Genomic DNA, 26,777 nt, shown 5'->3' on the forward strand with positions numbered 1-26,777 from the left:
TAATGATAGTGAGTTCTCCCTGCTTTCCCACCCTCAGCGTATCTGTCTAGAACAGTTTTTAGGAACTGCCACAGCTCTGTCCGAAACTTGCCCAATGCTAGCTGCTTGTCCACAACACGTATGGGACTCATTCCCCCACTCTGATGTTGCCCACAAAGGTACATCTTCCTAACTGGCTCACCAGTAATGCATTGCAGCACCTGAACGAAATTTAGTTGTGTTTAAGTAGACATTAAACACAAAGTACATCTCATGTGCACCCCTCTAGTTTTGAGTGCCGTCATTTTCAAACCTACGCTTCACAGCAGGTATCTGAAGGAGAGCTGTTGCACATGTGCAAACAATTTCAACATGGTGGCAACCATGATTAGAGGGAGGCGGAGTAAACCTTAATACTATGCCTAAAATGTATTTAGTGTTTAATGTCCCTTTAACACCAAACATTTGGGCAATACTAAAATGCTGTAATGTATTAAAAGTGTAATGTTGAAATGCTCTATGTCCCTTGAAGCCTAAACACACATCCTATCAAAGGGAACATTATTTATTCTATTAAAAGGGAACTTTCTTTCAGACATCTTATTGGGAAGTACACTTCAGTTTACAGCAGATTGAACAAAAATTTATAAAGGGTCATCTAGCGGCAATAGCTCAGGAATCTGAGCACCAGCTGTAACTGAAATTACTGCAAGTATGTATGTCACATATATTAAAAAGGCATGTACAAAGTGAGTCAAATAATTGTGAGCACTTTTTAGATGTACTTTATATTACTTGGCCTTTTTTTGCCCTTCAAACCTATTGTATTTTTTTTTTAATTCAACCCTTTGAAAAAAAATGAATTGAGGAGCACAGCCAATAAGACTGATTCACTATGACTTAGAAAGAAGTCAACATAATCATCTGGAGCTGCCACTAGACAAATGAAAATCATAAAGTTCCCAGTATGGTACCAAAATATGGAATCTGTCTTATATATGTCCAAAATTAGCTTCTCTTAAGTTAATTACAAAGGCAAAAAACAATTTAATTTTTTTCCAGATATTTGATATATATTCAACCAAACAAATATTAATGCACATTTGGTAACTGGAGGTGATAAATGTCAAATATATTTTACTTGCTAAAATTATGGGGAAAAAAATAAATACATATTCTATTTACAGAAATAGAAGCACTTATTTAAAAGGCAGATTGCACCATTTTTTACACTGAAATATTTGCAAATATACTGCATAAACGGCAATGATTTATAGATTAACAGCTCAAATAAATAACAATACATTCAAGTTTGAACATATGCAATGGTAGATCCAACCATTTTTACTACTATGTTGGCATTAAGGCAGCTTTTGAAATTATTATTTTTTTTAACATTTTTTTTTATTTCTTTTTTTTAATGACAAGAAAAGGAAAGTACATAGTTAAACGATAAGGGCATGACAATCAATTTTGACAATGATGTATTATACATACACTTGTGTGACAGGAGTGAGCCAGATAAACAAAATGGTATTAAACCTTAATTAATTTCTTTTATTTAAAACAAATTAGAGACAATGAAAACGAACAGTCAGAGACATGTAAATTCTATTGCCTGACTTTTCTGTTCTTATGGGAGCTTGTGTTTGTCTGCACTATTTATATACATAATGATGACTAGTTCCCAGTAAGTAGGGTGGACACTTAGAGATCTAGCTATAATGAAGCCAGCATGTGGGCAATCAGTTCCCATTAAGACCAAATTAGCAGGATCCAACTTGCAGAGGTTTAAAGACCTCAGTGACACACCCACGAGCAATTATTTTATGTTTTTACAGAAACTTGACAGGAAGTGGCATTCCTCCTACTGATGAGAATCTGAGATTTCAACTTAACTTTGTGAGCACTAATAGCTAAAGAATGTCACTTTATGATCCTCTGCTCTTTAGTTGGTGTATCAATGTAAAGCCCTTTTTTATTGTTCATAAATTATCTTTTATTTTATCATTCAGAAACTCTGGCAATAATTGTAACTATATTAAATAGCTGGTTGGTTATCAAATATGACTTAATATATCTTAATATTTAGCCAACATTTTGGACGCATGTCTTTTAATAATAATCTGTTTAATTACTGACTGTTAATGTTGTTTTAGATGTGAACAGTAAGCTATTGCTCACATTAAACTCTTCTTGCTGGACATAGCTAATGATATACATCCCAATATTTTCACTTGGCCTAGGCGGAAAGAACTTTGGTCGTGCTGCATGGCCCTCAGCAGGTTTTGAGAGGAATTTGCTCAAAAATAGCAGTTGAACAGAGGAAGCAGGGAAAGTAGGGCAGAGCTCACTTTTCTGAACAATTTGATTGGCTGAGATGACTGTATCACAAAAATGTCAAAGAAAAAAAAAATGGGAAGACATCCGAACCAATTAAAAAATGCAGCAATAAATAAATGACAGTTAAGTAATGTATTAATATTTGTATTTCAGTATTGTTCTACTGTTTTAAGTGTATATAGTAATCTGACATATGTAAAATGCTTAAAGGGGCATAAAAGTGCAAAAAGAAAATAATCTAATGTGTTAGAGTATTTTATTAATATACTATTGCTTACATGTAACTGTGTGTTCCCTACAAATGAGTGATCTTATGGCCATCTTGCTCCCAGGAGATTGTCATTACAATGACAACTGACACAGTACTGGTTCTATTTTGGGGGTTCTGGCAATTTTTAAGAGGTATTTATTAGACATGTGCATTTGTTGTATTCTGTGCACAATGAATGCTGAATATGGCCACATCCTATGGCATTCAGCTCTTTTCTGAGTGGAATATCTTTGCATGAAAGTGCAACACACAAATATCTATACAACTCCACAAGAAGAAATCCAGTTCCAAAAAGAGCCGAATGCCATAAGCAGCGGTCATATTCAGCAATCATTGTGCACAAAATACAACAAATGCACGTCTAGGATTTATTACCACCTCACTAATATAAACATATCACAAGACCTCTTGCAAGAGTGAGGTCCCACATTTCAAATAAGGAATTTCATGTCCTTATAGCTATCAAATGATTGCCAGAGTAATAGCGATCACCTGACAGCAACCTCTAATTAGGTTGTGTTGTTGAAGTCAGGGTTTATAGATCCAGATTTCGATCAAAACAAAAAAATTGTAGGAATCAAAATAAATGGTAGAACTGGGTGAGTGTAGGAATAGATGATATACTGCGAAATTTTACATAGGATGATTTTTAAATCAACCATTTTTCGTTACATAATTTATATTTATTCTTTTTCTGGATAAATTGGTGCAATGTGATACATTTTAAATTTTGTTTTTTAAATTATTGTTTACTGAAAAATATAGGTATTCAATTCTAAATATTGATGTTTTGGCAGGGTGAATGACTTGCACTGCTATTTAAAGGTATAGGAAACCTACAAATGTTCTTTTGTGATTCAGACAGAGCATACAATTTAAAAAAATCTGAAAGTTACTTCTATTATCAAAAGTGCTGTTAATTTTAAGATGTACCGAAAGTGATTCTAATGTGTATAACTACAGGGGTGCTTACAATGCAAGACAGTGTGGCTGTCACAGTATACATTATTATACATATGGAATGGAATACTAGAATGACATGCTTTCTCAGAAAGAAATCTAACTGTAGCAGGGGTGTTCAATTTAATAAAATGCATTATTGGATATTTTCTGTCAATACAAAATTAAAATGAGCAACAGTTTAATAATATTAATGCCACGTGACTATATATATTTACAGACTCAAAAACTGTCGCCTAGATCACAAGTTTTGTCGGTAAGGCTGTGCGGTGCTAACGAGCCTTTTTTTTTCTTACCGCTCCCTTAAGACAACGCTGGTATTACGAGTTTTCTGCAAGCCGGCGTTAGCCTCACAAAAGTGAGCTTTGAGCAAAATTTAGCTCCATATCTCACCTCGATACCAGCGTTGCTTACGGTAGCGGTAAGCAGTCAAAACGTGCTCGTGCACGATTTCCCCATAGGAAACAATGGGGCTGAGCTGGGGGACAAAAAACCTAACACCTGCAAAAAAGCAGCGTTCAGCTCCTAACGCAGCCCCATTGTTTCCTATGGGAAAATAAAAGTTATGTGTGCACCTAACACCCTAACATGAACCCCGAGTCTAAACACCCCTAATCTTACACTTATTAACCCCTAATCTGCCGCCCCCAACATCGCCAACACCTACATTATACTATTAACCCCTAATCTGCCGCTCCGGACTCCGCCGCCACCTACATTATACTAATGAACCCCTAATCTGCTGCCCCTAACATCGCCGAACTTTACATTATATTTATTAACCCCTAATCTCCCCCCCAACGTCGCCGCAATTATATTAAATTTATTAACCCCTAATCTGCCGCCGCCAACGTCGCCGCCAATATAATAAAGTTATTAACCCCTAAACCTAAGTCTAACCCTAACACCCCCTAATTTAAATATAATTTAAATAAATCTAAATAAAATAACTACAATTAAATAAATTATTCCTATTTAAAACGAAATACTTACCGATAAAATAAACCATAAGATAGCTACAATATAACTAATAGTTACATTGTAGCTAGCTTATGATTTATTTTAATTTTACAGGCAACTTTGTATTTATTTTAACTAGGTACAATAGTTATTAAATAGTTATTAACTATTTAATAACTACCTAGCTAAAATAAGTACAAAATGACCTGTAAAATAAATCCTAACCTAAGTTACAATTACACCTAACACTACTCTATAAATAAATAAATTAACTAAATTAAATTAAACTAATTACAATTAAATGAAATAAACTAAATTATGAAAAAACCCCACTAAATTACAGAAAATAAAAAAAGAATTACAAGACTTTTAAACTAATTACACCTAATCTAATCCCCCTAATAAAATAAAAAAGCCCCCCAAAATAATAAAATTCCCTACCCTATACTAAATAACAAATAGCCCTTAAAAGGGCCTTTTGCGGGGCATTGCCCCAAAGTAATCAGCTCTTTTACCTGTAAAAAAAAAAACAACAATACCCCCCGCCAACATTACAACCCACCACCCACATATCCCTACTCTAAAACCCACCCAATCCCCCCTTAAAATAACCTAACACTAACCCCCTGAGGATCACCCTACCTTGAGCCGTCTTCACCCAGCCGGGCACAAGTGGTCCTCCATACGGCAGAAGTCTTCATCCGATCGGGGCAGAAGAGGTCCTCCAGACCTCAGAAGGCTTTATCTAGGCTGCATCTTCTATCTTCATCCTTCCGGCGCGGAGCGGGTCCATCTTCCATCCAGCCGACGCGGAGCATCCTCTTCAATCGAAGTCCTAAAGAAGAATGAAGGTTCCTTTAAATGACGTCATCCAAGATGGCGTCCCTCGAATTCCGATTGGCTGATAGAATTCTATCAGCCAATTGGAAATTAAGGTAGGAAAAATATGATTGGCTGATCCTATCAGCCAATAGAATGCAAGGTCAATCCTATTGGCTGATTGGATCAGCCAATCGGATTGAACTTCAATCCGATTGGCTGATAGCATCAGCCAATCAGATTTTTTCTACCTTAATTCCGATTGGCTGATAGAATCCTATCAGCCAATCGGAATTCGAGGGACACCATCTTGGATGACGTCATTTAAAGGAACCTTCATTCTTCTTTAGGACTTCGATTGAAGAGGATGCTCCGCGTCGGCTGGATGGAAGATGGACCCGCTCCGCGCCGGAAGGATGAAGATAGAAGATGCAGCCTGGATGAAGCCTTCTGAGGTCTGGAGGACCTCTTCTGCCCCGATCGGATGAAGACTTCTGTCGTATGGTGGACTACTTGTGCCCGGCTGGGTGAAGACGGCTAAAGGTAGGGTGATCTTCAGGGGGTTAGTGTTAGGTTTTTTAAGGGGGGATTGGGTGGGTATTGTATTTTTTTTTTCAGGTAAAAGAGCCGATTACTTTGAGGCAATGCCCCGCAAAAGGCCCTTTTAAGGGCTATTTGTAATTTAGTATAGGTTAGGGAATTTTATTATTTTGGGGGGCTTTTTATTTTATTAGGGGGATTAGAGTAGGTGTAATTAGTTTAAAATTCTTGTAATTCTTTTTTTATTTTCTGTAATTTAGTGGGGGGTTTTCGTAATTTAGTTTATTTCATTTAATTGTAATTAGTTTAATTTAATTTAGTTAATTTATTTATTTATAGAGTAGTGTTAGGTGTAATTGTAACTTAGGTTAGGATTTATTTTACAGGTAATTTTGTATTTATTTTAGCTAGGTAGTTATTAAATAATTAATAACTATTTAATAACTATTGTACCTAGTTAAAATAAATACAAAGTTGCCTGTAAAATAAAGATAAATCCTAAAATAGCTATAATGTGACTATTAGTTATATTGTAGCTAGCTTAGGGTTTATTTTATCGGTAAGTATTTAGTTTTAAATAAGAATAATTTATTTAATTGTAGTAAATTTATTTCGTTTAATTTAAATTATATTTAAGTTAGGGAGGGTTAGACTTAGGGTTAGACTTAGGTTTAGGGGTTAATAAATTTATTATAGTAGCGGCAACGTTGGGGTCGGCAGATTAGGGGTTAATAAATGTAGATAGGTGTCGGCGATGTTAGGGACGGCAGATTATGGGGTTAATAAAATTTAACAAGTGTATGTGAGGCGGGAGTGCGGCGGTTTAGGGGTTAATACATTTATTAAAGTGGCGGTGATGTCCGGTCGGCAGATTAGGAGTTAATAATTGTAGGTAGGTGTCGGCGACATTGGGGGCGGAAGATTAGGGGTTAATAAATATAAATGTAGGTGTCGGCGATGTTAGGGGCAGCAGATTAGGGGTTCATAGGTATAATGTAGGTGGCGGCGATGTCCGGTCGGCAGATTAGGGGTTTAAAAAAAATGATTATAGTGTTTGCGATGTGGGGGGGGGGCCTCGGTTTAGGGGTTAATATGTAGTTTATGGGTGTTAGTGTACTTTTTAGCACTTTAGTTAAGAGCTTTATGTGCCGGCGTTAGCCCATAAAACTCTTAATTACTGACTTTTAAATGCGTTAGGAGTCTTGGAGGTAGAGGCTGTACCGCTCACTTCTTCCAAGACTTGTAATACCGGCGTTAGGCAAATCCCATTAAAAAGAGGGAGCCTCGAGTCGCGGAAGAAAAGTGAGCGGTACACCTGTACCTGTCAGACTCGTAATACCAGCGGGCGTTAAAAAGCAGCGTTGGGACCTCTCAACGCTGGTTTTTAAGTCTAACGTCAAACTCGTGATCTAGCCTAGTCTATGCTGTTATTTTTGTCAACTAAATCTTTTCAATTACATAATGTATTTCTACATTTTTACATCTACTAATAATGGAATATAAAAGTCAATTTAATCAACTTTATTTCATTTTACCAATATCTATAAATTCACTTACCTAATTAAAACAGCCTAAATGTCAATGCCACGTCACGACATACAATGACAAAAATAGACTTGTACATGTACAATTGTTCAAATGCAAAGAAATTACACTTATTATAAAAATAAAATATGGACAGTGGACAGTTTCATAACTAACAGTATAGCAGAGATACAGTAATACTTCATGTAAAATAAAATAATTTTACTTTCATTATATTGCAGTTTACTAAACTATCCATAGGAATATTATATGATTAACACAGAAATGAATAATCCTATTCCTTTATAAAAGAGATGATGTGACACCTAGTGGTTTTATTGAAACACATCTAGTTTATAATAGATTTTTAACAAGACAAGTTATCCCAAAATAAACTAAAAAAATATTTAACATTTCAAAACTGTATTCTGAGTTTATTTTGAGATTTATAATTAAATCTAAATACACTGTTAAAAGGCAGTTTTGCTAACAATAAACTGATGTATAGATAGGACATTTTTCGTTTTCTGTTGTAATATATTTACGCTTAATATCAATCATTATGATAAAGGTGGTTAACAAAAGGTTTATGGCATTGGTATATGTAGCCTCTATGATTTGAAAGAGACAAGAAATTCTGCAGTGATAGATACAACAAAATCAAAAGCATCTTGAAAAATATAACACAAAAAGTTGTAGTTAAATGGTATGAATGGAATGGCCTGAACAGACCAATCGGTTAAAAATATCCTGCCAGTCAATACATAGCAATATAAGTAGTAAACTTTATCTGCAACTCACTGTTTATATTGCTGCATATTGAACGATGATCTCAGCGCATGAGGAGAATCTGGAGCGAGCTATTGTATCATCGATACAGCTTGTAATGGGCTGCATGGAAGCTTTACTACACAGAAAAAAAATAGGTAAAAAAGTGGATGGGCAGACTGCCACTTTAAAGAAACAATCGGCTAGATTACGAGTTTTGCGTTATGAGGGGTGCGTTGCTAACTTGCACGTTAATATCACTGCTCACTTACCTACAGCGCTGGTATTACAGGTTTTTACAAACCCAGAGTTAAAAGGCAAGAAGTGAGCGTAGAGCAAAATTGTGCTCCATACCGCGCTCCAATACCAGCGCTGCTTAAGTCAGCGGTGAGCTGGTTGTACATGCTCGTGCACGATTTCCCCATAGACATCAATGAGGAGAGCAGGCTGAGAAAAAGTCTAACACCTGCAATAAAGCAGCGTAAAGCTCAGTAACGCAGCCCCATTGATTCCTATGGGGAAACACATTTTATGTTTACACCTAATACCCTAACATGAACCTAAACACCCCTAATCTTACACTTATTAACCCCTAATCAGCCGCTCGACACCTACGTTATACTTATTAACCCCTAATCTGCCGCCCCCAACATCGCCGACACCTACATTATATTGATTAACCGCTAATCTGCCGCCCCAACATCGCCGCCACCTACATTATACTTATTAACCCCTAATCTGCTGCTCCGGACATCGCCGCCACTATAATAAACATATTAACCCCTAAACCGCCGCACTCCTGCATCGCAAACACTAGTTAAATATTATTAACCCCTAATCTGCCGCCCCTAACATCGCCGCCACCTACCTACATTTATTAACCCCTAATCTGCCGCCCCCAACGTCACCGCCACTATACTAAAGTTATTAAAGGGACAGTCTACGCCAGAATTTTTATTGTTTTAAAAGATAGATAATCCCTTTATTACCCATTTCCCAGTTTTGCATAACCAACACAGTTATAATAATATACTTTTAACCTCTGTGATTATCTTGTATCTAAGCCTCTGCAAACTGCCCCTTTTTTCAGTTCTTTTGACAGACTTGCAGTCTAGCCAATCAGTGCCTGCTCCCAGATAACTTCTTGTGCACGAGCACAGTGTTATCTATATGAAATACGTGAACTAACACCCTCTAGTGGTGAAAAACTGTTAAAATGCAATCTAAAAGAGGTGGGCTTCAAGGTCTAAAATTTAGCATATGAACCTCCTAGGTTAAGCTTTCAACTAAGAATACCAAGAGAACAAAGCAAAATTGGTGATAAAAGTAAATAGGAAAATTGTTTAAAATTACATGCTCTATCTGAATCATGAAAGTTTATTTTGGCCTAGACTGTCCCTTTAACCCCTAACCCTAACCCCCCCTAACTTAAATATAATTAAAATAAATCTAAAGAAAACCTACAATTAATAACTAAATAATTCCTATTTAAAACTAAATACTTACATATAAAATAAACCCTAAGCTAGCTACAATATAACTAATAGTTACATTGTAGCGTCATTCAAGCGGCAAGAAGTCCTCAACGAAGCCGGGAGAAGTCTTCATCCAAGCCGGCAGAAGTGGTCCTTCAGACGGGCAGAAGTCTTCACCCAGACGGCATCTTCTATCTTCATCCTTCCGACGCGGAGCGGCTCCATCTTCAAGACATCCGGCGCGGAGCATCCTCTTCTTACAACGGCGTCCCTTGAATTCCGATTGGCTGATAGAATTCTATCAGCCAATCTGAATTAAAGATGAAAAAACACAATTTATGCTTACCTGATAAATTTATTTCTCTTGTGGTGTATCCAGTCCACGGATCATCCATTACTTGTGGGATATTCTCATTCCCAACAGGAAGTTGCAAGAGGACCCACAGCAAAGCTGTTATATAGCTCATCCCCTTCCTACCAAATCCAGTCATTCGACCGAAAACAAGCAGAGAAAGGAGAAACCATAGGGTGCAGTGGTGACTGTAGTTTAAATTTAAAAATACCTGCCTTAAAATGACAGGGCGGGCCGTGGACTGGATACACCACAAGAGAAATAAATTTATCAGGTAAGCATCAATTGTGTTTTCTCTTGTAAGGTGTATCCAGTCCACGGATCATCCATTACTTGTGGTATACCAATACCAAAGCTAAATTACACGGATGAAGGGAGGGACAAGGCAGGTACTTAAACGGAAGGTACCACTGCCTGTAAAACCTTTCTCCCAAAAATAGCCTCCGAAGAAGCAAAAGTATCAAATTTATAGAATTTTGAAAAGGTATGAAGGGAAGACCAAGTCGCCGCCTTGCAAATCTGTTCAACAGAAGCCTCATTTTTAAAGGCCCATGTGGAAGCCACAGCTCTAGTAGAATGAGCTGTAATCCTTTCAGGAGGCTGCTGGCCAGCAGTCTCATAAGCTAAGCGTATTATACTCCTTAGCCAAAAAGAAAGAGAAGTTGTTGAAGCCTTTTGGCCTCTCCTCTGTCCAGAGTAGACAACAAACAAAGAAGATGTTTGACGAAAATCTTTAGTAGCTTGTAAGTAAAACTTTAAAGCACAAACCACGTCCAGATTATGTAATAGACGTTCCTTCTTCAAAGACGGATTAGGACACAAGGATGGAACAACAATCTCTTGATTGATATTCTTGTTAGATACCACCTTAGGTAAAAACCCAGGTTTGGTACGCAGGACTACCTTATCAGAATGAAAAATCAGATAAGGAGAATCACATTGTAAGGCAAATAACTCAGAGACTCTACGAGCCGAGGAAAGAGCTATCAAAAAAAGAACTTTCCAAGATAAAAGTTTGATATCTATGGAATGAAGAGGTTCAAACGGAACTCCTTGAAGAACCTTAAGAACCAAATTTAAGCTCCATGGTGGAGCAACAGGTTTAAACACAGGCTTGATTCTGACTAAAGCCTGACAAAATGCCTGAACGTCTGGAACATCTGCAAGACGCTTGTGTAAAAGAAAAGACAGAGCAGAAATCTGTCCCTTTAAGGAACTAGCTGACAAACCTTTTCCCAAGCCTTCTTGGAGAAAAGATAATATCCTAGGAATCCTGACCTTACTCCATGAGTAACCCTTGGATTCACACCAATAAAGATATTTACGCCATATTTTATGGTAAATTTTCCTGGTGACAGGCTTTCGTGCCTGTATTAAGGTATCAATGACTGACTCGGAGAAGCCACGCTTTGATAAAATCAAGCGTTCAATCTCCATGCAGTCAGTCTCAGAGAATTAGATTTGGATGGTGGAAAGGACCCTGAAGTAGAAGGTCCTGTCTCAGAGGCAGAGTCCATGGTGGAAAGGATGACATGTCCACTAGATCTGCATACCAGGTCCTGCATGGCCACGCAGGCGCTATTAAAATCACCGATGCTCTCTCCTGCTTGATCTTGGCAATCAGTCGAGGGAGCAGAGGAAACGGTGGAAACACATAAGCCAGGTTGAAAGACCAGGGCGCTGCCAGAGCATCTATCAGCGTCGCCCTGTGGTCCCTGGACCTGGATCCGTAACAAGGAAGCTTGGCGTTCTGTCGAGACGCCATGAGATCCAGTTCTGGTTTGCCCCAGCGATGAATCACTTGTGCAAACACCTCCGGATGGAGTTCCCACTCCCCCGGATGAAAAGTCTGTCGACTTAGAAAATCCGCCTCCCAGTTCTCTACACCTGGGATATGGATAGCTGATAGGTGGCAGGAGTGAATCTCCGCCCAGCGAATTATCTTTGAGACTTCTAACATCGCTTGGGAACTTCTTGTTCCCCCTTGATGGTTGATGTAAGCCACAGTCGTGATGTTGTCCGACTGAAATCTGATGTACCTCAGAGTTGCTAACTGAGGCCAAGCCTGAAGAGCATTGAATATCGCTCTTAGTTCCAGAATATTTATTGGAAGGAGAGACTCCTCCTGAGTCCACGATCCCTGAGCCTTCAGGGAGTTCCAGACTGCACCCCAACCTAGAAGGCTGGCATCTGTTGTTACAATTGTCCAATCTGGCCTGCGAAAGGTCATACCTTTGGACAGATGGACCCGAGATAGCCACCAGAGCAGAGAATCCCTGGTCTCTTGGTCCAGATTCAGTTGAGGGGACAAATCTGTGTAATCCCCGTCCCACTGACTGAGCATGCATAGTTGCAGCGGTCTGAGATGTAAGCGTGCAAATGGCACTATGTCCATTGCCGCTACCATTAAGCCGATTACTTCCATACACTGAGCCACCGAAGGGTGCGGAATGGAATGAAGAACCCGGCAGGAATTTAGAAGCTTTGATAACCTGGACTCCGTCAGGTACATTTTCATTTCTACAGAATCTATCAGAGTCCCTAGAAAGGAAACTCTTGAGAGTGGGAATAGAGAACTCTTTTCCTCGTTCACTTTCCACCCATGCAACCTCAGAAATGCCAGTACTACGTCCGTATGAGACTTGGCAATTTGGAAGTTTGACGCCTGTATCAGGATGTCGTCTAAATAAGGGGCTACTGCTATGCCCCGCGGCCTTAGGACCGCCAGAAGGGACCCTAGAACCTTTGTGAAGATTCTTGGGGCTGTAGCTAACCCAAAGGGAAGAGCTACAAACTGGTAATGCCTGTCTAGAAAGGCAAACCTGAGAAACCGATGATGATCTTTGTGTATCGGAATGTGAAGGTAAGCATCCTTTAGATCCACTGTAGTCATATATTGACCCTCCTGGATCATAGGCAGGATGGTACGAATAGTTTCCATCTTGAATGATGGAACCCTGAGGAATTTGTTTAAGATCTTTAGATCCAAAATTGGTCTGAATGTTCCCTCTTTTTTGGGAACCACAAACAGATTTGAGTAAAAACCCTGTCCTTGTTCCTCTTTTGGAACCGGATGGATCACTCCCATAACTAGGAGGTCTTGTACACAGTGTAAGAATGCCTCTCTCTTTATCTGGTTTGCAGATAATTGTGAAAGGTGAAATCTCCCTATTGGGGGAGAAGCTTTGAAGTCCAGAAGATACCCCTGGGATATAATTTGCAACGCCCAGGGATCCTGAACATCTCTTGCCCACGCCTGGGCGAAGAGTGAAAGTCTGCCCCCCACTAGATCCGTTACCGGATAGGGGGCCGTTCCTTCATGCTGTCTTAGAGGCAGCAGCAGGTTTTTTAGCCTGCTTATCTTTGTTCCAGGTCTGGTTTGGCCTCCAGACCGCCTTGGATTGAGCAACAGTTCCCTCTTTTCTTGCATTAGAGGAGGTTGATGCCGCACTTGCCTTGAAGTTTCGAAAGGCACGAAAATTAGACTGTTTGGCCCTGGATTTGGACCGGTCCTGAGGAAGGGCATGACCTTTTCCTCCAGTGATATCAGCAATAATCTCCTTCAAACCAGACCTGAATAAGGTCTGCCCCTTGAAGGGAATGTTAAGCAGCTTAGATTTTGAAGTCACGTCAGCTGACCATGATTTAAGCCATAGTGCTCTGCGCGCCTGTATAGCAAAACCAGAATTCTTAGCCGTTAGTTTAGTCAAATGAACAATGGCATCAGAAACAAAAGAATTGGCTAGCTTAAGTGCCCTAAGTTTGCCAAGTATGTCATCCAATGGAGTCGCTACCTGTAAGGCCTCTTCCAGAGACTCAAACCAGAACGCCGCAGCAGCAGTGACAGGGGCAATGCATGCAAGGGGCTGTAGAATAAAACCTTGTTGACAAAATATTTTCTTAAGGTAACCTAATTTTTTATCCATTGGATCTGAAAAAGCACAACTGTCCTCGACAGGGATAGTAGTACGCTTTGCTAAAGTAGAAACTGCTCCCTCCACCTTAGGGACTGTCTGCCATAAGTCCCGTGTGGTGGCGTCTATAGGAAACATTTTTCTAAAAATAGGGCGGGGAGAGAACGGCACACCTGGTCTATCCCATTCCTTATTAACAATTTCTGTAAACCTTTTAGGTATTGGAAAAACATCAGTACACACCGGCACTGCATAGTATTTATCCAGTCTACACAATTTCTCTGGGACTGCAATTGTGTCACAGTCATTCAGAGCAGCTAAAACCTCTTTAAGTAATACGCGGAGGTGTTCAAGCTTAAATTTAAATGTAGAAATATCAGAATCAGGTATTCTCCCTGAGTCAGAAACATCACCCACAGACTGAAGTTCTCCTTCCTCAGCTTCAGCATATTGTGAGGCAGTATCAGACATGGTTCTTAAAGCGTCAGTATGCTCTGCATTTCGTCTAACCCCAGAGCTATCTCGCTTACCTCTAAGTTCAGGTAGTCTGGCTAATACCGCTGACAGTGTATTATCCATGACTGCCGCCATGTCTTGTAAAGTAAACGCTATGGGTGCCCTTGAAGTACTTGGCGCCATTTCAGCGTGAGTCCCTTGAGCGGGAGTCAAAGAATCTGACACGTGGGGAGAGTTAGTCGGCATAACTTCCCCCTCGCAAGATTCCTCTGGTGATAAATCTTTTAAAGACAGAATATGATCTTTATTGCTTAGAGTGAAGTCAGTACAATTGGTACACATTCTAAGAGGGGGTTACACCATGGCCTTTAAACATAATGAACAAGGAGTTTCCTCTATGTCAGACATGTTTATACAGACTAGCAATGAGACTACCAAGCTTGGAAAACACTTTAATTCAAGTTAACAAGCAATATAAAAAAACGGTACTGTGCCTTTAAGAGAAACAAATTTTGTCAAAATTTGAAAAACAGTGAAAAAAGGCAGTTACACAAACAAAATTTTTACAGTGTATGTAATAGGCTAACAGAGCATTGCACCCACTTGCAAATGGATGATTAACCCCTTAGTTCAAAAAACGGATCAAAAAAACGACAGACGTTTTTTAACAGTCCCAGCAAAGTGCCACAGCTTTACTGTGGCTCCTACCTTCCCCAATAAACGATTTTAGGCTCTTTAGAGATGTCCTGTAGCATTCAGGGGACTCCTGATGAAAACTGGATGTCTCAGTCTGTAATTTTAACTGCGCAAAAAAGCGCTAAAATAGGCCCCTCCCACTCATATTACAACAGTGGAAAGCCTCAGGAAACTGTTTCTAGGCAAAAATACAGCCAGCCATGTGGAAAAAATTAGGCCCCAATAAGTTTTATCACCAAGCATATATAAAAAACGATTAAACATGCCAGCAAACGTTTTATATAGCATATCTATAAGGGTATTACCTCTGAGAGTAAGCATGATACTAGTCGTTAAATCACTGTATTCAGGCTTAACTTACATTTATCAGGAATCAGCAGCATTTTCTAGCATTTCCAATCCTAGAAAAAATCATAACTGCACATACCTGATAGCAGAATAAACTGCACGCCATTCTCCCTCTGAAGTTACCTCACTCTTCAGACATGTGTGAGAACAGCAATGGATCTTAGTTACAACCTGCTAAGATCATAGAAAACTCAGGCAGATTCTTCTTCTATCTCTGCCTGAGAAAAAATAGCACAACTCCGGTACTATTTAAAATAAACTTTTGATTGAAGAAAATAAACTAACTATTTTTCACCACTCTCCTCTTACTACCTCCATGCGCGTTGAGAGTTGCAAGAGAATGACTGGATATGGTAGGAAGGGGAGGAGCTAAATAACAGCTTTGCTGTGGGTCCTCTTGCAACTTCCTGTTGGGAATGAGAATATCCCACAAGTAATGGATGATCCGTGGACTGGATACACCTTACAAGAGAAAATCCTATTGGCTGATTGGATCAGCCAATAGGATTAAGCTTCAATTCTATTGGCTGATTGAATCAGCCAATAGGATTGAGCTCGCATTCTATTGGCTGTTCCAATCAGCCAACAGAATGCAAGCTCAATCCTATTAGCTGATTGGATCAGCCAATAGGACTGAAGTTCAATCCTATTGGCTGATTGCATCAGCCAATAGGATTTTTTCAACCTTAATTCCGATTGGCTGATAGTATTCTATCAGCCAATCGGAATCTAAGGGACGCCATCTTGGATGACATCATTTAAAGGAACCTTCATTGTAGAAGAAGCCGTCGTAAGAAGAGGATGCTCCGCGCCGGATGTCTTGAAGATGGAGCCGCTCCGGAAGGATGAAGATAGAAGATGCCGTCTGGGTGAAGACTTCTGCCCGTCTGAAGGACCACTTCTGCCGGCTTGGATGAAGACTTCTCCCGGCTTCGTTGAGGACTTCTTGTCGCTTGGATGAAAACTTCTCCCGGTAAGTGGATCTTTGGGGGTTAGTGTTAGGATTTTTTAAGGGTGTATTGGGTGGGTTTTATTTTTAGGTTAGGGCTTTGGGCCGCAATAGAGCTAAATGCCCTTTCAAGGGCAATGCCCATCCAAATGCCCTTTTCAGGGCAATGGGGAGCTTAGGTTTTTCTAGTTAGGGTTTTATTTGGGGGGTTGGTTGTGTGGTGGGTTTTACTGTTGGGGGGTTGTTTGTATTTTTCTTTCAGGTAAAAGAGCTGATTTCTTTGGGGCAATGCCCCGCAAAAGGCCCTTTTAAGGGCTATTGGTAGTGTAGTTTAGGCTAGGGCTTTTTTATTTTGATAGGGATAATAGATTAGGTGTAATTCGTTTAAAGATCTTGTCATTTGTTTTTCATTTTCTGTAATTTAGTGTTTGTTTTTGTAATTTAGCTATTTGTAGTTAATTTAGGGAATTGTATTTAATTTAGGGAATTTATTTAATTGTAGGGTTAGGTGTTAGTATAAGACAGGTTAGGTTTTATTTTACAGGCCAATTTGTATTTATTTTAGCTAGGTAGTTATTAAATAGTTAATAACTATTTAGTAACTATTCTACCTAGATAAATTAAATACAAACTTGCCTGTAAAATAAAAATAAACCCTAAGATAGCTACAATGTAACTATCAGTTATATTGTAGCTAGCTTAGGGTTTATTTTACAGGTATTTAGTTTTAAATAGGAATTATTTAGTTATTAATTGTAGGTTTTCTTTAGATTTATTTTAATTATATTTAAGTTAGGGGGTGTTAGGGTTAGACTTAGGTTTAGGGGTTAATAAATTTAGTATAGTGGCGGTGACGTTTGGGCCGGCAGATTAGGGGTTAATAAATTAAGGTAGTTGGTGGCGATGTCCGGAGCGGCAGATTAGAGGTTAATATTTTTATTATAGTCTTTGCGATGCGGGAGGGCCTCAGTTTAGGGGTTGTTAGTTTATGGGTGTTAGTGTACTTTTTAGCACTTTAGTTATGCGTTTTATGCTACAGCGATGTAGTGTAAAACTCATAACTACTGACTTTAGAATTCGTTACGAATCTTGACGGGATAGGGTGTACCGCTCACTTTTTGGCCTCCCAGGACAAGCTTGTAATACCGGCGCTATGGAAGTCCCATTGAAAATAGACTATACGCAAATTGCGTAAGTTAATTTGCGCTAAGGCCAAAAAAGTGTGCAGTGCCCCTAAATCTGCAAGACTTGTAATAGCAGCGGTAGTAAAAAAGCAGTGTTATGAGCCTTAACGCTGCTTTTTTACTTATAACGCAAGACTCATAATCTAGCCGAATGTATTTTAAAACACATAGTTAATGTTTTTTTGTTTTTTTTTAAAAAGTGTCTGGCATTCAGCAAATTGATTCTCAGAGGTTAATGAAATGAAATAGTTCTTGTTTTAAAAGTTTACTGTCCATTTAAACAAGAAATGTTCTATAAATACATATTATTATTTAAACACAAACATAGTTCCTAACTTAGTCAGTAAATTAATGATAAAAGTATTTTTGATTGACAAATTAATACATACAAATTAATTGCTTGCAAAGTATGTTTGTTTATGCCAACAAACATACAAAAAGGTTACACTTTTAGAACTATAATTTTTGTTTAGACTAACAATACCCCACAAGTCATCTCTTCAGTGTAAAACCTCATTGCATTCTGTAGTATTGAATATTGAGCCTCTCTTGTTGAAGGAATTACAGAAGACAATTCAGATAAACAGAATCTGAGGGCCCAAATTGGTGATACTCTTCTAAAATAACATCTCTCATTTTTATTAGATGTAAAGGGACATTACAGAAACATTGCTGATATTTTTTAACCCATAATTTCTATAAATAAAGCTTAAATGCTGATGTAGTAAATGGATTCAATAAGAAAATGTACTAAGTACAATTGTAGCCAGTTAAATGGACATAAACCCAAAATGTTTCTTTCACGATTCAGCTAGAACATAATATTTTAAACAACTTTCCAATTTACTTCTATTATCAAATTTTCTTCATTTTCTTGGTATCCATTGTTGAAAAGAAGGAAGTTAAAGGGACAGTAAACCTACAAAATAATGTTATATAGTTCTGCACATAGTGCAGAATTATATAACATAAGCTTAGCGCCAAGTTTATAAATCAATTGATTGCAAAGATATTATATTCAAAAATGCAATTATCCTGACCGCCGCTCCTGGCTCTACTGAGCGGGTCTTAATTAGCATAAGCGCATTGCGGGGATGCTGTCTAGTCACAGCCAGCCCGATCACGCCATTAAATTGAATGTAGCTCGCTCCCACTACCAGACCAGAGCAGGAGCGAGCTACATTCAGTTTAATGGCGAACGGGCCGGCTGTGACTAGACAGCGTCCCCGCAATGCGCTTATGCAAATTAAGACCCACTCAGTAGAGCCAGGAGCGGCGGTCAGGATAATTGCATTTGTTAATATAATATCTCTGCAATCAATTGATTTTGTAAACTTGGCACTAAGCTTATGTTATATAATTCTGTACTATGTGCAGAATTATATAACATTATTTTGCGGTTTACTGTCCCTTTAAGTTCCTGAGTGTGCACGTGTCTGCAGCACTATATGGCAGCAGTTTTGCAACAATGTTATACATTGGCAGGTGCACTAGATGGCAGCACAATTTTCTGTCATGTAGTGCCCCAGACATGGGCAAGCTACCTATCTAGATATCTCTTCAACAAAGAATAACATGAGAATGATGCAAATTTGCAAGTAAATTGGAAACATTTTTTTAAATTGTATTCTCTTTCTAAATCATGAAAAAAAAAATGTAGGTTTCATGTCCCCTTAAATTAAGCAGCATGGTGGTAGCCCAGAGTGTTTAGAGCACTATCTTGTACACTCATGCTATAGATTCCCAATCCTAACGTTAGATGCTTACCTGAAGCCGTGAATTTAACAGCATGAATTCCTGTTGCTGTTTCATGTTCTCATTTAAAGTCTTTGACATTAAAAAACCCATTTTACCTACAAAGAAAAAACAAATGTTCAGAATAATGAATGATTAAAAAAAAAAAAAAAAAATTGCTGCATCTAAAAAGCAGTATTTTAAAAAGTTTTACAGATTGTTGTTTTTTTAAATAGATGTTCCAGAAGTAAGATTTTTTTTATTTATTTTTTTTAGACAAGTCACTGTCCACCAATAAAGCAGTGGAAGAGGTCTGAATGCCCTATCTAATGATCGTGGGAGGTAGGGGGCACCACTACACTACAATTTTACCTGATACATTTATTTCTCTAGTGGTGTATCCAGTCCACGGATCATCCATTACTTATGGGATATTCTCATTCCCAACAGGAAGTTGCAAGAGGACCCACAGCAAAGCTGTTATATAGCTCCTCCCCTTCCTACCATATCCAGTCATTCGACCGAAAACAAGCAGAGAAAGGAGAAACCATAGGGTGCAGTGGTGACTGTAGTTTAAATTTAAAATAACCTGCCTTAAAATGACAGGGCGGGCCGTGGACTGGATACACCACTAGAGAAATAAATTTATCAGGTAAGCATAAATTGTGTTTTCTCTAGTAAGGTGTATCCAGTCCACGGATCATCCATTACTTATGGGATACCAATACCAAAGTTAAAGTACACGGATGAAGGGAGGGACAAGGCAGGAACTTAAACGGAAGGTACCACAGCCTGTAAAACCTTTCTCCCAAAAATAGCCTCCGAAGAAGCAAAAGTATCAAATTTGTAAAATTTTGAAAAAGTATGAAGCGAAGACCAAGTCGCCGCCTTGCAAATCTGTTAAACAGAGGCCTCATTTTTAAAAGGCCCAGGTGGAAGCCACAGCTCTAGTAGAATGAGCTGTAATCCTTTCAGGGGGCTGCTGTCCAGCAGTCTCATAGGCTAAGCGTATTATGCTTCTTAGCCAAAAAGAAAGAGAGGTTGCCGAAGCCTTTTGACCTCTCCTCTGACCAGAGTAAACAACAAACAAAGCAGATGTTTGTTGAAAATCCTTAGTAGCTTGTAAGTAAAACTTTAAAGCACAAACCACGTCCAAATTGTGTAATAGACGTTCCTTCTTCAAAGAAGGATTGGGACACAAGGATGGAACAACAATCTCTTGATTGATATTCTTGTTAGATACCACCTTAGGTAAAAACCCAGGTTTGGTACGCAGGACTACCTTATCAGAATGAAAAATTAGATAAGGAGAATCACATTGTAAGGCAGATAACTCGGAGACTCTACGAGCCGAGGAAATAGCTACCAAAAAAAGGACTTTCCAAGATAAAAGTTTTATATCAATGGAATGAAGAGGTTCAAACGGGACTCCTTGAAGAACCTTAAGAACCAGATTTAAGCTCCATGGTGGAGCAACAAGTTTAAACACAGGCTTGATTCTGACTAAAGCCTGACAAAATGCCTGAACGTCTGGAACATCTGCCAGACGCTTGTGCAAAAGAATAGACAGAGCAGAAATCTGTCCCTTTAAGGAACTAGCTGACAAACCTTTTTCCAAGCCTTCTTGGAGAAAGGATAATATCCTAGGAATCCTGACCTTACTCCATGAGTAGCCCTTGGATTCACACCAATAAAGATATTTACGCCATATTTTATGATAAATTTTCCTCGTGACAGGCTTTCGTGCCTGTATTAAGGTATCAATGACTGACTCGGAGAAGCCACGCTTTGATAAAATTAAGCGTTCAATCTCCATGCAGTCAGTCTCAGAGAAATTAGATTTGGATGGAGGAAAGGACCCTGAAGTAGAAGGTCCTGTCTCAGAGGCAGAGTCCATGGTGGAAAGGATGACATGTCCACTAGGTCTGCATACCAGGTCCTGCGTGGCCACTTCCATGAAAAGTCTGTCGACTTAGAAAATCCGCCTCCCAGTTCCCTACACCTGGGATATGGATAGCTGATAGATGGCAGGAGTGAAACTCCGCCCAGCGAATTATCTTTGAGACTTTTAACATCGCTTGGGAACTTCTTGTTCCCCCTTGATGGTTGATGTAAGCCACAGTCGTGATGTTGTCCGACTGAAATTTGATGTACCTCAGAGTTGCTAACTGAGGCCAAGCCTGAATAGCATTGAATATCGCTCTTAGTTCCAGAATATTTATTGGAAGGAGAGACTCCTCCTGAGTCCACAATCCCTGAGCCTTCCGGGAGTTCCAGACTGCACCCCAACCTAGAAGGCTGGCATCTGTTGTTACAATCGTCCAATCTGGCCTGCGAAAGGTCATACCTTTGGACAGATGGACCCGAGATAGCCACCAGAGGAGATAATCCCTGGTCTCTTGGTCCAGATTCAGTTGAGGGGACAAATCTGTGTAATCCCCATTCCACTGACTGAGCATGCATAGTTGCAGCGGTCTGAGATGTAAGCGTGCAAACGGCACTATGTCCATTGCCGCTACCATTAAGCCGATTACTTCCATACACTGAACCACTGAAGGGTGCGGAATGGAATGAAGAACCCGGCAGGAATTTAGAAGCTTTGATAACCTAGACTCCGTCAGGTAAATTTTCATTTCTACAGAATCTATCAGAGTCCCTAAAAAGGAAACTCTCATGAGTGGGGATAGAGAACTCTTTTCCTCGTTCACTTTCCACCCATGCGACCTCAGAAATGCCAGTACTACGCCCGTATGAGACTTGGCAATTTGGAAATTTGACGCCTGTATCAGGATGTCGTCTAAATAAGGTGCTACTGCTATGCCCCGCGGCCTTAGGACCACTAGAAGAGACCCTAGAACCTTTGTAAAAATTCTTGGGGCTGTAGCTAACCCAAAGGGAAGAGCTACAAACTGGTAATGCCTGTCTAGAAAGGCAAACCTGAGAAACCGATGATGATCTTTGTGTATCGGAATGTGAAGGTAAGCATCCTTTAGATCCACTGTAGTCATATATTGACCCTCCTGGATCATAGGCAGGATGGTACGGATAGTTTCCATCTTGAATAATGGAACCCTGAGGAATTTGTTTAAGATCTTTAGATCCAAAATTGGTCTGAATGTTCCCTCTTTTTTGGGAACCACAAACAGATTTGAGTAAAAACCCTGTCCTTGTTCCTCTTTTGGAACTGGATGGATCACTCCCATAACTAGGAGGTCTCGTACACAGTGTAAGAATGCCTCTCTTTTTATCTGGTTTGCAGATAATTGTGAAAGGTGAAATCTCCCTTTTGGGGGAGAAGCTTTGAAGTCCAGAAGATATCCCTGGGATATAATTTCCAACGCCCAGGGATCCTGAACATCTCTTGCCCACGCCTGGGCGAAGAGTGAAAGTCTGCCCCGCACTAGATCCGTTACCGGATAGGGGGCCGTTCCTTCATGCTTACCTTTGTTCCAGGTCTGGTTTGGCTTCCAGACCGCTTTGGATTGAGCAACAGTTCCCTCTTGTCTTGCATTAGAGGAGGTTGATGCCGCACCTGCCTTGAAGTTTCGAAAGGCACGAAAATTAGACTGTTTGGCCCTGGATTTGGACCTGTCCTGAGGAAGGGCATGACCTTTTCCTCCAGTGATATCAGCAATGATCTCCTTCAAACCAGGCCCGAATAAGGTCTGCCCCTTGAAGGTAATGTTAAGCAGCTTAGATTTGGAAGTCACATCAGCTGACCATGATTTAAGCCATAGCGCTCTGTGCGCCTGTATAGCAAAACCAGAATTCTTAGCCGTTAGTTTAGTCAAATGAACAATGGCATCAGAAACAAAAGAATTGGCTAGCTTAAGTGCCCTAAGTTTGCCAAGTATGTCATCCAATGGAGTCGCTACCTGTAAGGCCTCTTCCAGAGACTCAAACCAGAATGCCGCAGCAGCAGTGACAGGTGCAATGCATGCAAGGGACTGAAGGATAAAACCTTGTTGACAAAATATTTTCTTAAGGTAACCCTCTAATTTTTTGTCCATTGGATCTGAAAAGCACAACTGTCCTCGACAGGGATATTAGTTCGCTTTGCTAAAGTAGAAACTGCTCCCTCCACCTTAGGGACTGTCTGCCATAAGTCCCGTGTGGTGGCGTCTATAGGAAACATTTTTCTAAAAATAGGAGGTGGAGAGAACGGCACACCTGGCCTATCCCATTCCTTAGTAATAATTTCTGTAAACCTTTTAGGTATTGGAAAAACATCAGTACACACCGGCACTGCAAAGTATTTATCCAGTCTACACAATTTCTCTGGCACTGCAATTGTGTCACAGTCATTCAGAGCAGCTAAAACCTCCTTTAGTAACACGCGGAGGTGTTCAAGCTTAAATTTAAATGTAGAAACATCAGAATCAGGTACTCTGCCTGAGTCAGAAACATCACCCACAGACTGAAGTTCTCCTTCTTCAGCTTCAGCATATTGTGAGGCAGTATCAGACATGGATCTTAAAGCGTCAGTATGATCTGCATTTCGTCTAACTCCAGAGCTATCTCGCTTACCTCTAAATTCAGGTAGTCTGACTAATACCGCTTACAGGGTATTATCCATGACTGCCGCCATGTCTTGTAAAGTAAACGCTATAGATGTCCTTGATGTACTTGGCGCCATTTCAGCGTGAGTCCCTTGAGCGGGAGTCAAAGGATCTGACACGTGGGGAGAGTTAGTCGGCATAACTTCCCCCTCATCAGAATCCTCTGGTGATAAATTTTACAAAGACATAATGTGATCTTTATTGCTTACAGTGAAATCAGTACATTTGGTACACATTCTCAGAGGGGGTTCCACCATGGCTTTTAAACATAATGAACAAGGAGTTTCCTCTATGTCAGACATGTTTATACAGACTAGCAATGAGACTACCAAGCTTGGAAAACACTTTAATTCAAGTTAACAAGCAATATAAATAAACGGTACTGTGCCTTTAAGAGAAACAAATTTTGTCAAAATTTCAAAAACAGTGAAAAAAGGCAGTTATACAAACAAAATTTTTACAGTGTATGTAATAGGCTAACAGAGCATTGCACCCACTTGCAAATGGATGATTAACCCCTTAGTTCAAAAAACGGATAAAAAAACGACATAGACGTTTTTTTAACAGTCCCAGCAAAGTGCCACAGCTTTACTGTGGCTCCTACCTTCCCCAATAAACGATTTTAGGCTCTTTAGAGATGTCCTGTAGCATTCAGGGGACTCCTAAGGAAAACTGGATGCCTCAGTCTGTAATTTTAACTGCGCAATAAAGCACTAAAATAGGCCCCTCCCACTCATATTACAACAGTGGAAAGCCTCAGGAAACTGTTTCTAGGCAAAAATACAGCCAGCCATGTGGAAAAAATTAGGCCCCAATAAGTTTTATCACCAAGCATATATAAAAAACGATTAAACATGCCAGCAAACGTTTTATATAGCATATCTATAAGGGTAATACCCCAAAGAGTAAGCATGATACTAGTCGTTATTAAATCACTGTATTCAGGCTTAACTTACATTTATCAGGAATCAGCAGCATTTTCTAGCATTTCCAATCCTAGAAAAAAATCATATCTGCACATACCTGATAGCAGAATAAACTGCACGCCATTCTCCCTCTGAAGTTACCTCACTCCTCAGACATGTGTGAGAACAGCAATGGATCTTAGTTACAACCTGCTAAGATCATAGAAAACTCAGGCAGATTCTTCTTCTATATCTGCCTGAGAAACAATAGCACAACTCCGGTACTATTGAAAATAACAATCTTTTGATTGAAGAAAATAAACTAACTATTTTTCACCACTTTCCTCTAACAACCTCCCTGCGCGTTGAGAGTTGCAAGAGAATGACTAGATATGATAGGAAGGGGAGGAGCTATATAACAGCTTTGCTGTGGGTCCTCTTGCAACTTCCTGTTGGGAATGAGAATATCCCATAAGTAATGGATGATCCGTGGACTGGATACACCTTACTAGAGAAATACCTATAAACTGGGTGCTGGTAGAGAGCTGCCTGTACCTAAGATGGCAGCCACTAGTGGGAGGGTTAAACAACTGTTTGGGGGGGGGGGGATCAGGGAGGTTTCATCACTGCAATAAAATACTGTTACCCTTACCTGCTAACTAATTAACCCCTTCACTGCAGAGAATTTCAGAACTATAGCGCGCAGCTGCAATTAGCAGCATTCTAATTACCAAAAAGCAATGGCATGCATGCCTGCTGTTTCTAAACAAAGGGGACCCCAGAGAAGCTTTTACATCCATGTGTGTTATAAATGGACAAGCGGTATGGAAATACTTTCCTTGAGAAATCCAATAATTATATGGAGTATTAAAGGTGATCAATAATAAACTTTAATAAAGTAACCCCATTACTGTTTATACCTATTAATTGAAATAACTTGATATACTTAGAGCGTATGGCACAGACGTGTGATACTCAATAACCTTTCATAATAATAGGTAATAGCATTACTATTTGTGTATAGAATAGCCACTTATAAGAAACGACAGTTCAGAAATATCCACTGTCGTGTAAGGTGATCAGCTTACTATTTTCTGACATACACCAATCGCAACCTATATATCATTGAAGATATTAGTAGGCATTCCATAACACTCTAAACACCGAATAATGCAGAACGTATAAACCTTATAAGATATAGGATAGTTAATCTCCTTGGATATTCTGTAGTGTTATTAACATAGGTGTACTATTTAGAAATGATATAACCATACTACGATCGAATTGAGGAGTGTGTGAGTTAATACATCCTAATTAAAGCTTAAAATATAAGCAATTTTATTGATAAGCAAATAAGCATGAACTGCATAGTCTGGTATTTCACCAGCAGAATTGAATAAGTTACCCTAGCCTAAGATCGTATACCCATCTGACATTGACATATCTAGTTGTCAGTAATCTCACCACTTTCAACTTGAGATTCACTCATTACCCTCTATGCATGTGTGATAATCCATCATTTATGTGAACGGATTTAGATAGACGTTAATTTTAAATGTTTTGTCCTTGTGTGAATGTACCATTTTAAAGATTTCTATTAAAGGTTAAATTTTATATATTAAAAGTCAGTACTCCATCCAGGAGTATCAAACCATCTATTCTTCCTAAGTGAATTACAGGAATGCGAGTGCTAAACAGGTGTACAATAATATCAGTTTTTTTACTGATCTGTCCTAGTCACAAAAATGTAATAATTATCGATGTATTTGTAAAGGTATATAACTAAATCTGTCATTTTCTTATATAACTACAACTAATCTAAAAAGTGATTCTAAAAATGAAACCTTCATCTGGTTGTGGATATTAAAGGGATATAAAACCTCAAAATTTTTCGTTCATGATTCAGATCTTTCCAATTGACTATTATCAATTTTTCTTTGTTCTTTGGTAACTTTGGTTGAAACACAAGGGAGATTTATATGGCAGCAGTTTTGCAAGAATGTTATTCAATTGCACGTGCACTAGATGGCAGCACTATTTC

General features: G+C 39.2%; 1 protein-coding gene across 1 annotated transcript in view; it reads right to left on the reverse strand.

Annotated features, from left to right (window-relative positions):
• The window catches only part of PLGRKT (plasminogen receptor with a C-terminal lysine), a 314,821-nt gene that overhangs the window by 281,223 nt on the left and 6,821 nt on the right, over positions 1–26,777 (reverse strand). The window contains exon 2 of the mRNA XM_053702554.1: positions 19,306–19,391. Coding sequence (XP_053558529.1) covers positions 19,306–19,386 — 81 coding nt within the window. The 5' untranslated portion in view covers positions 19,387–19,391. The remainder of the gene's footprint in view (positions 1–19,305; positions 19,392–26,777) is intronic.

The sequence above is a fragment of the Bombina bombina genome, chromosome 2 (genome assembly GCF_027579735.1).
Source record: "Bombina bombina isolate aBomBom1 chromosome 2, aBomBom1.pri, whole genome shotgun sequence".
Lineage (NCBI taxonomy): Eukaryota > Metazoa > Chordata > Amphibia > Anura > Bombinatoridae > Bombina > Bombina bombina.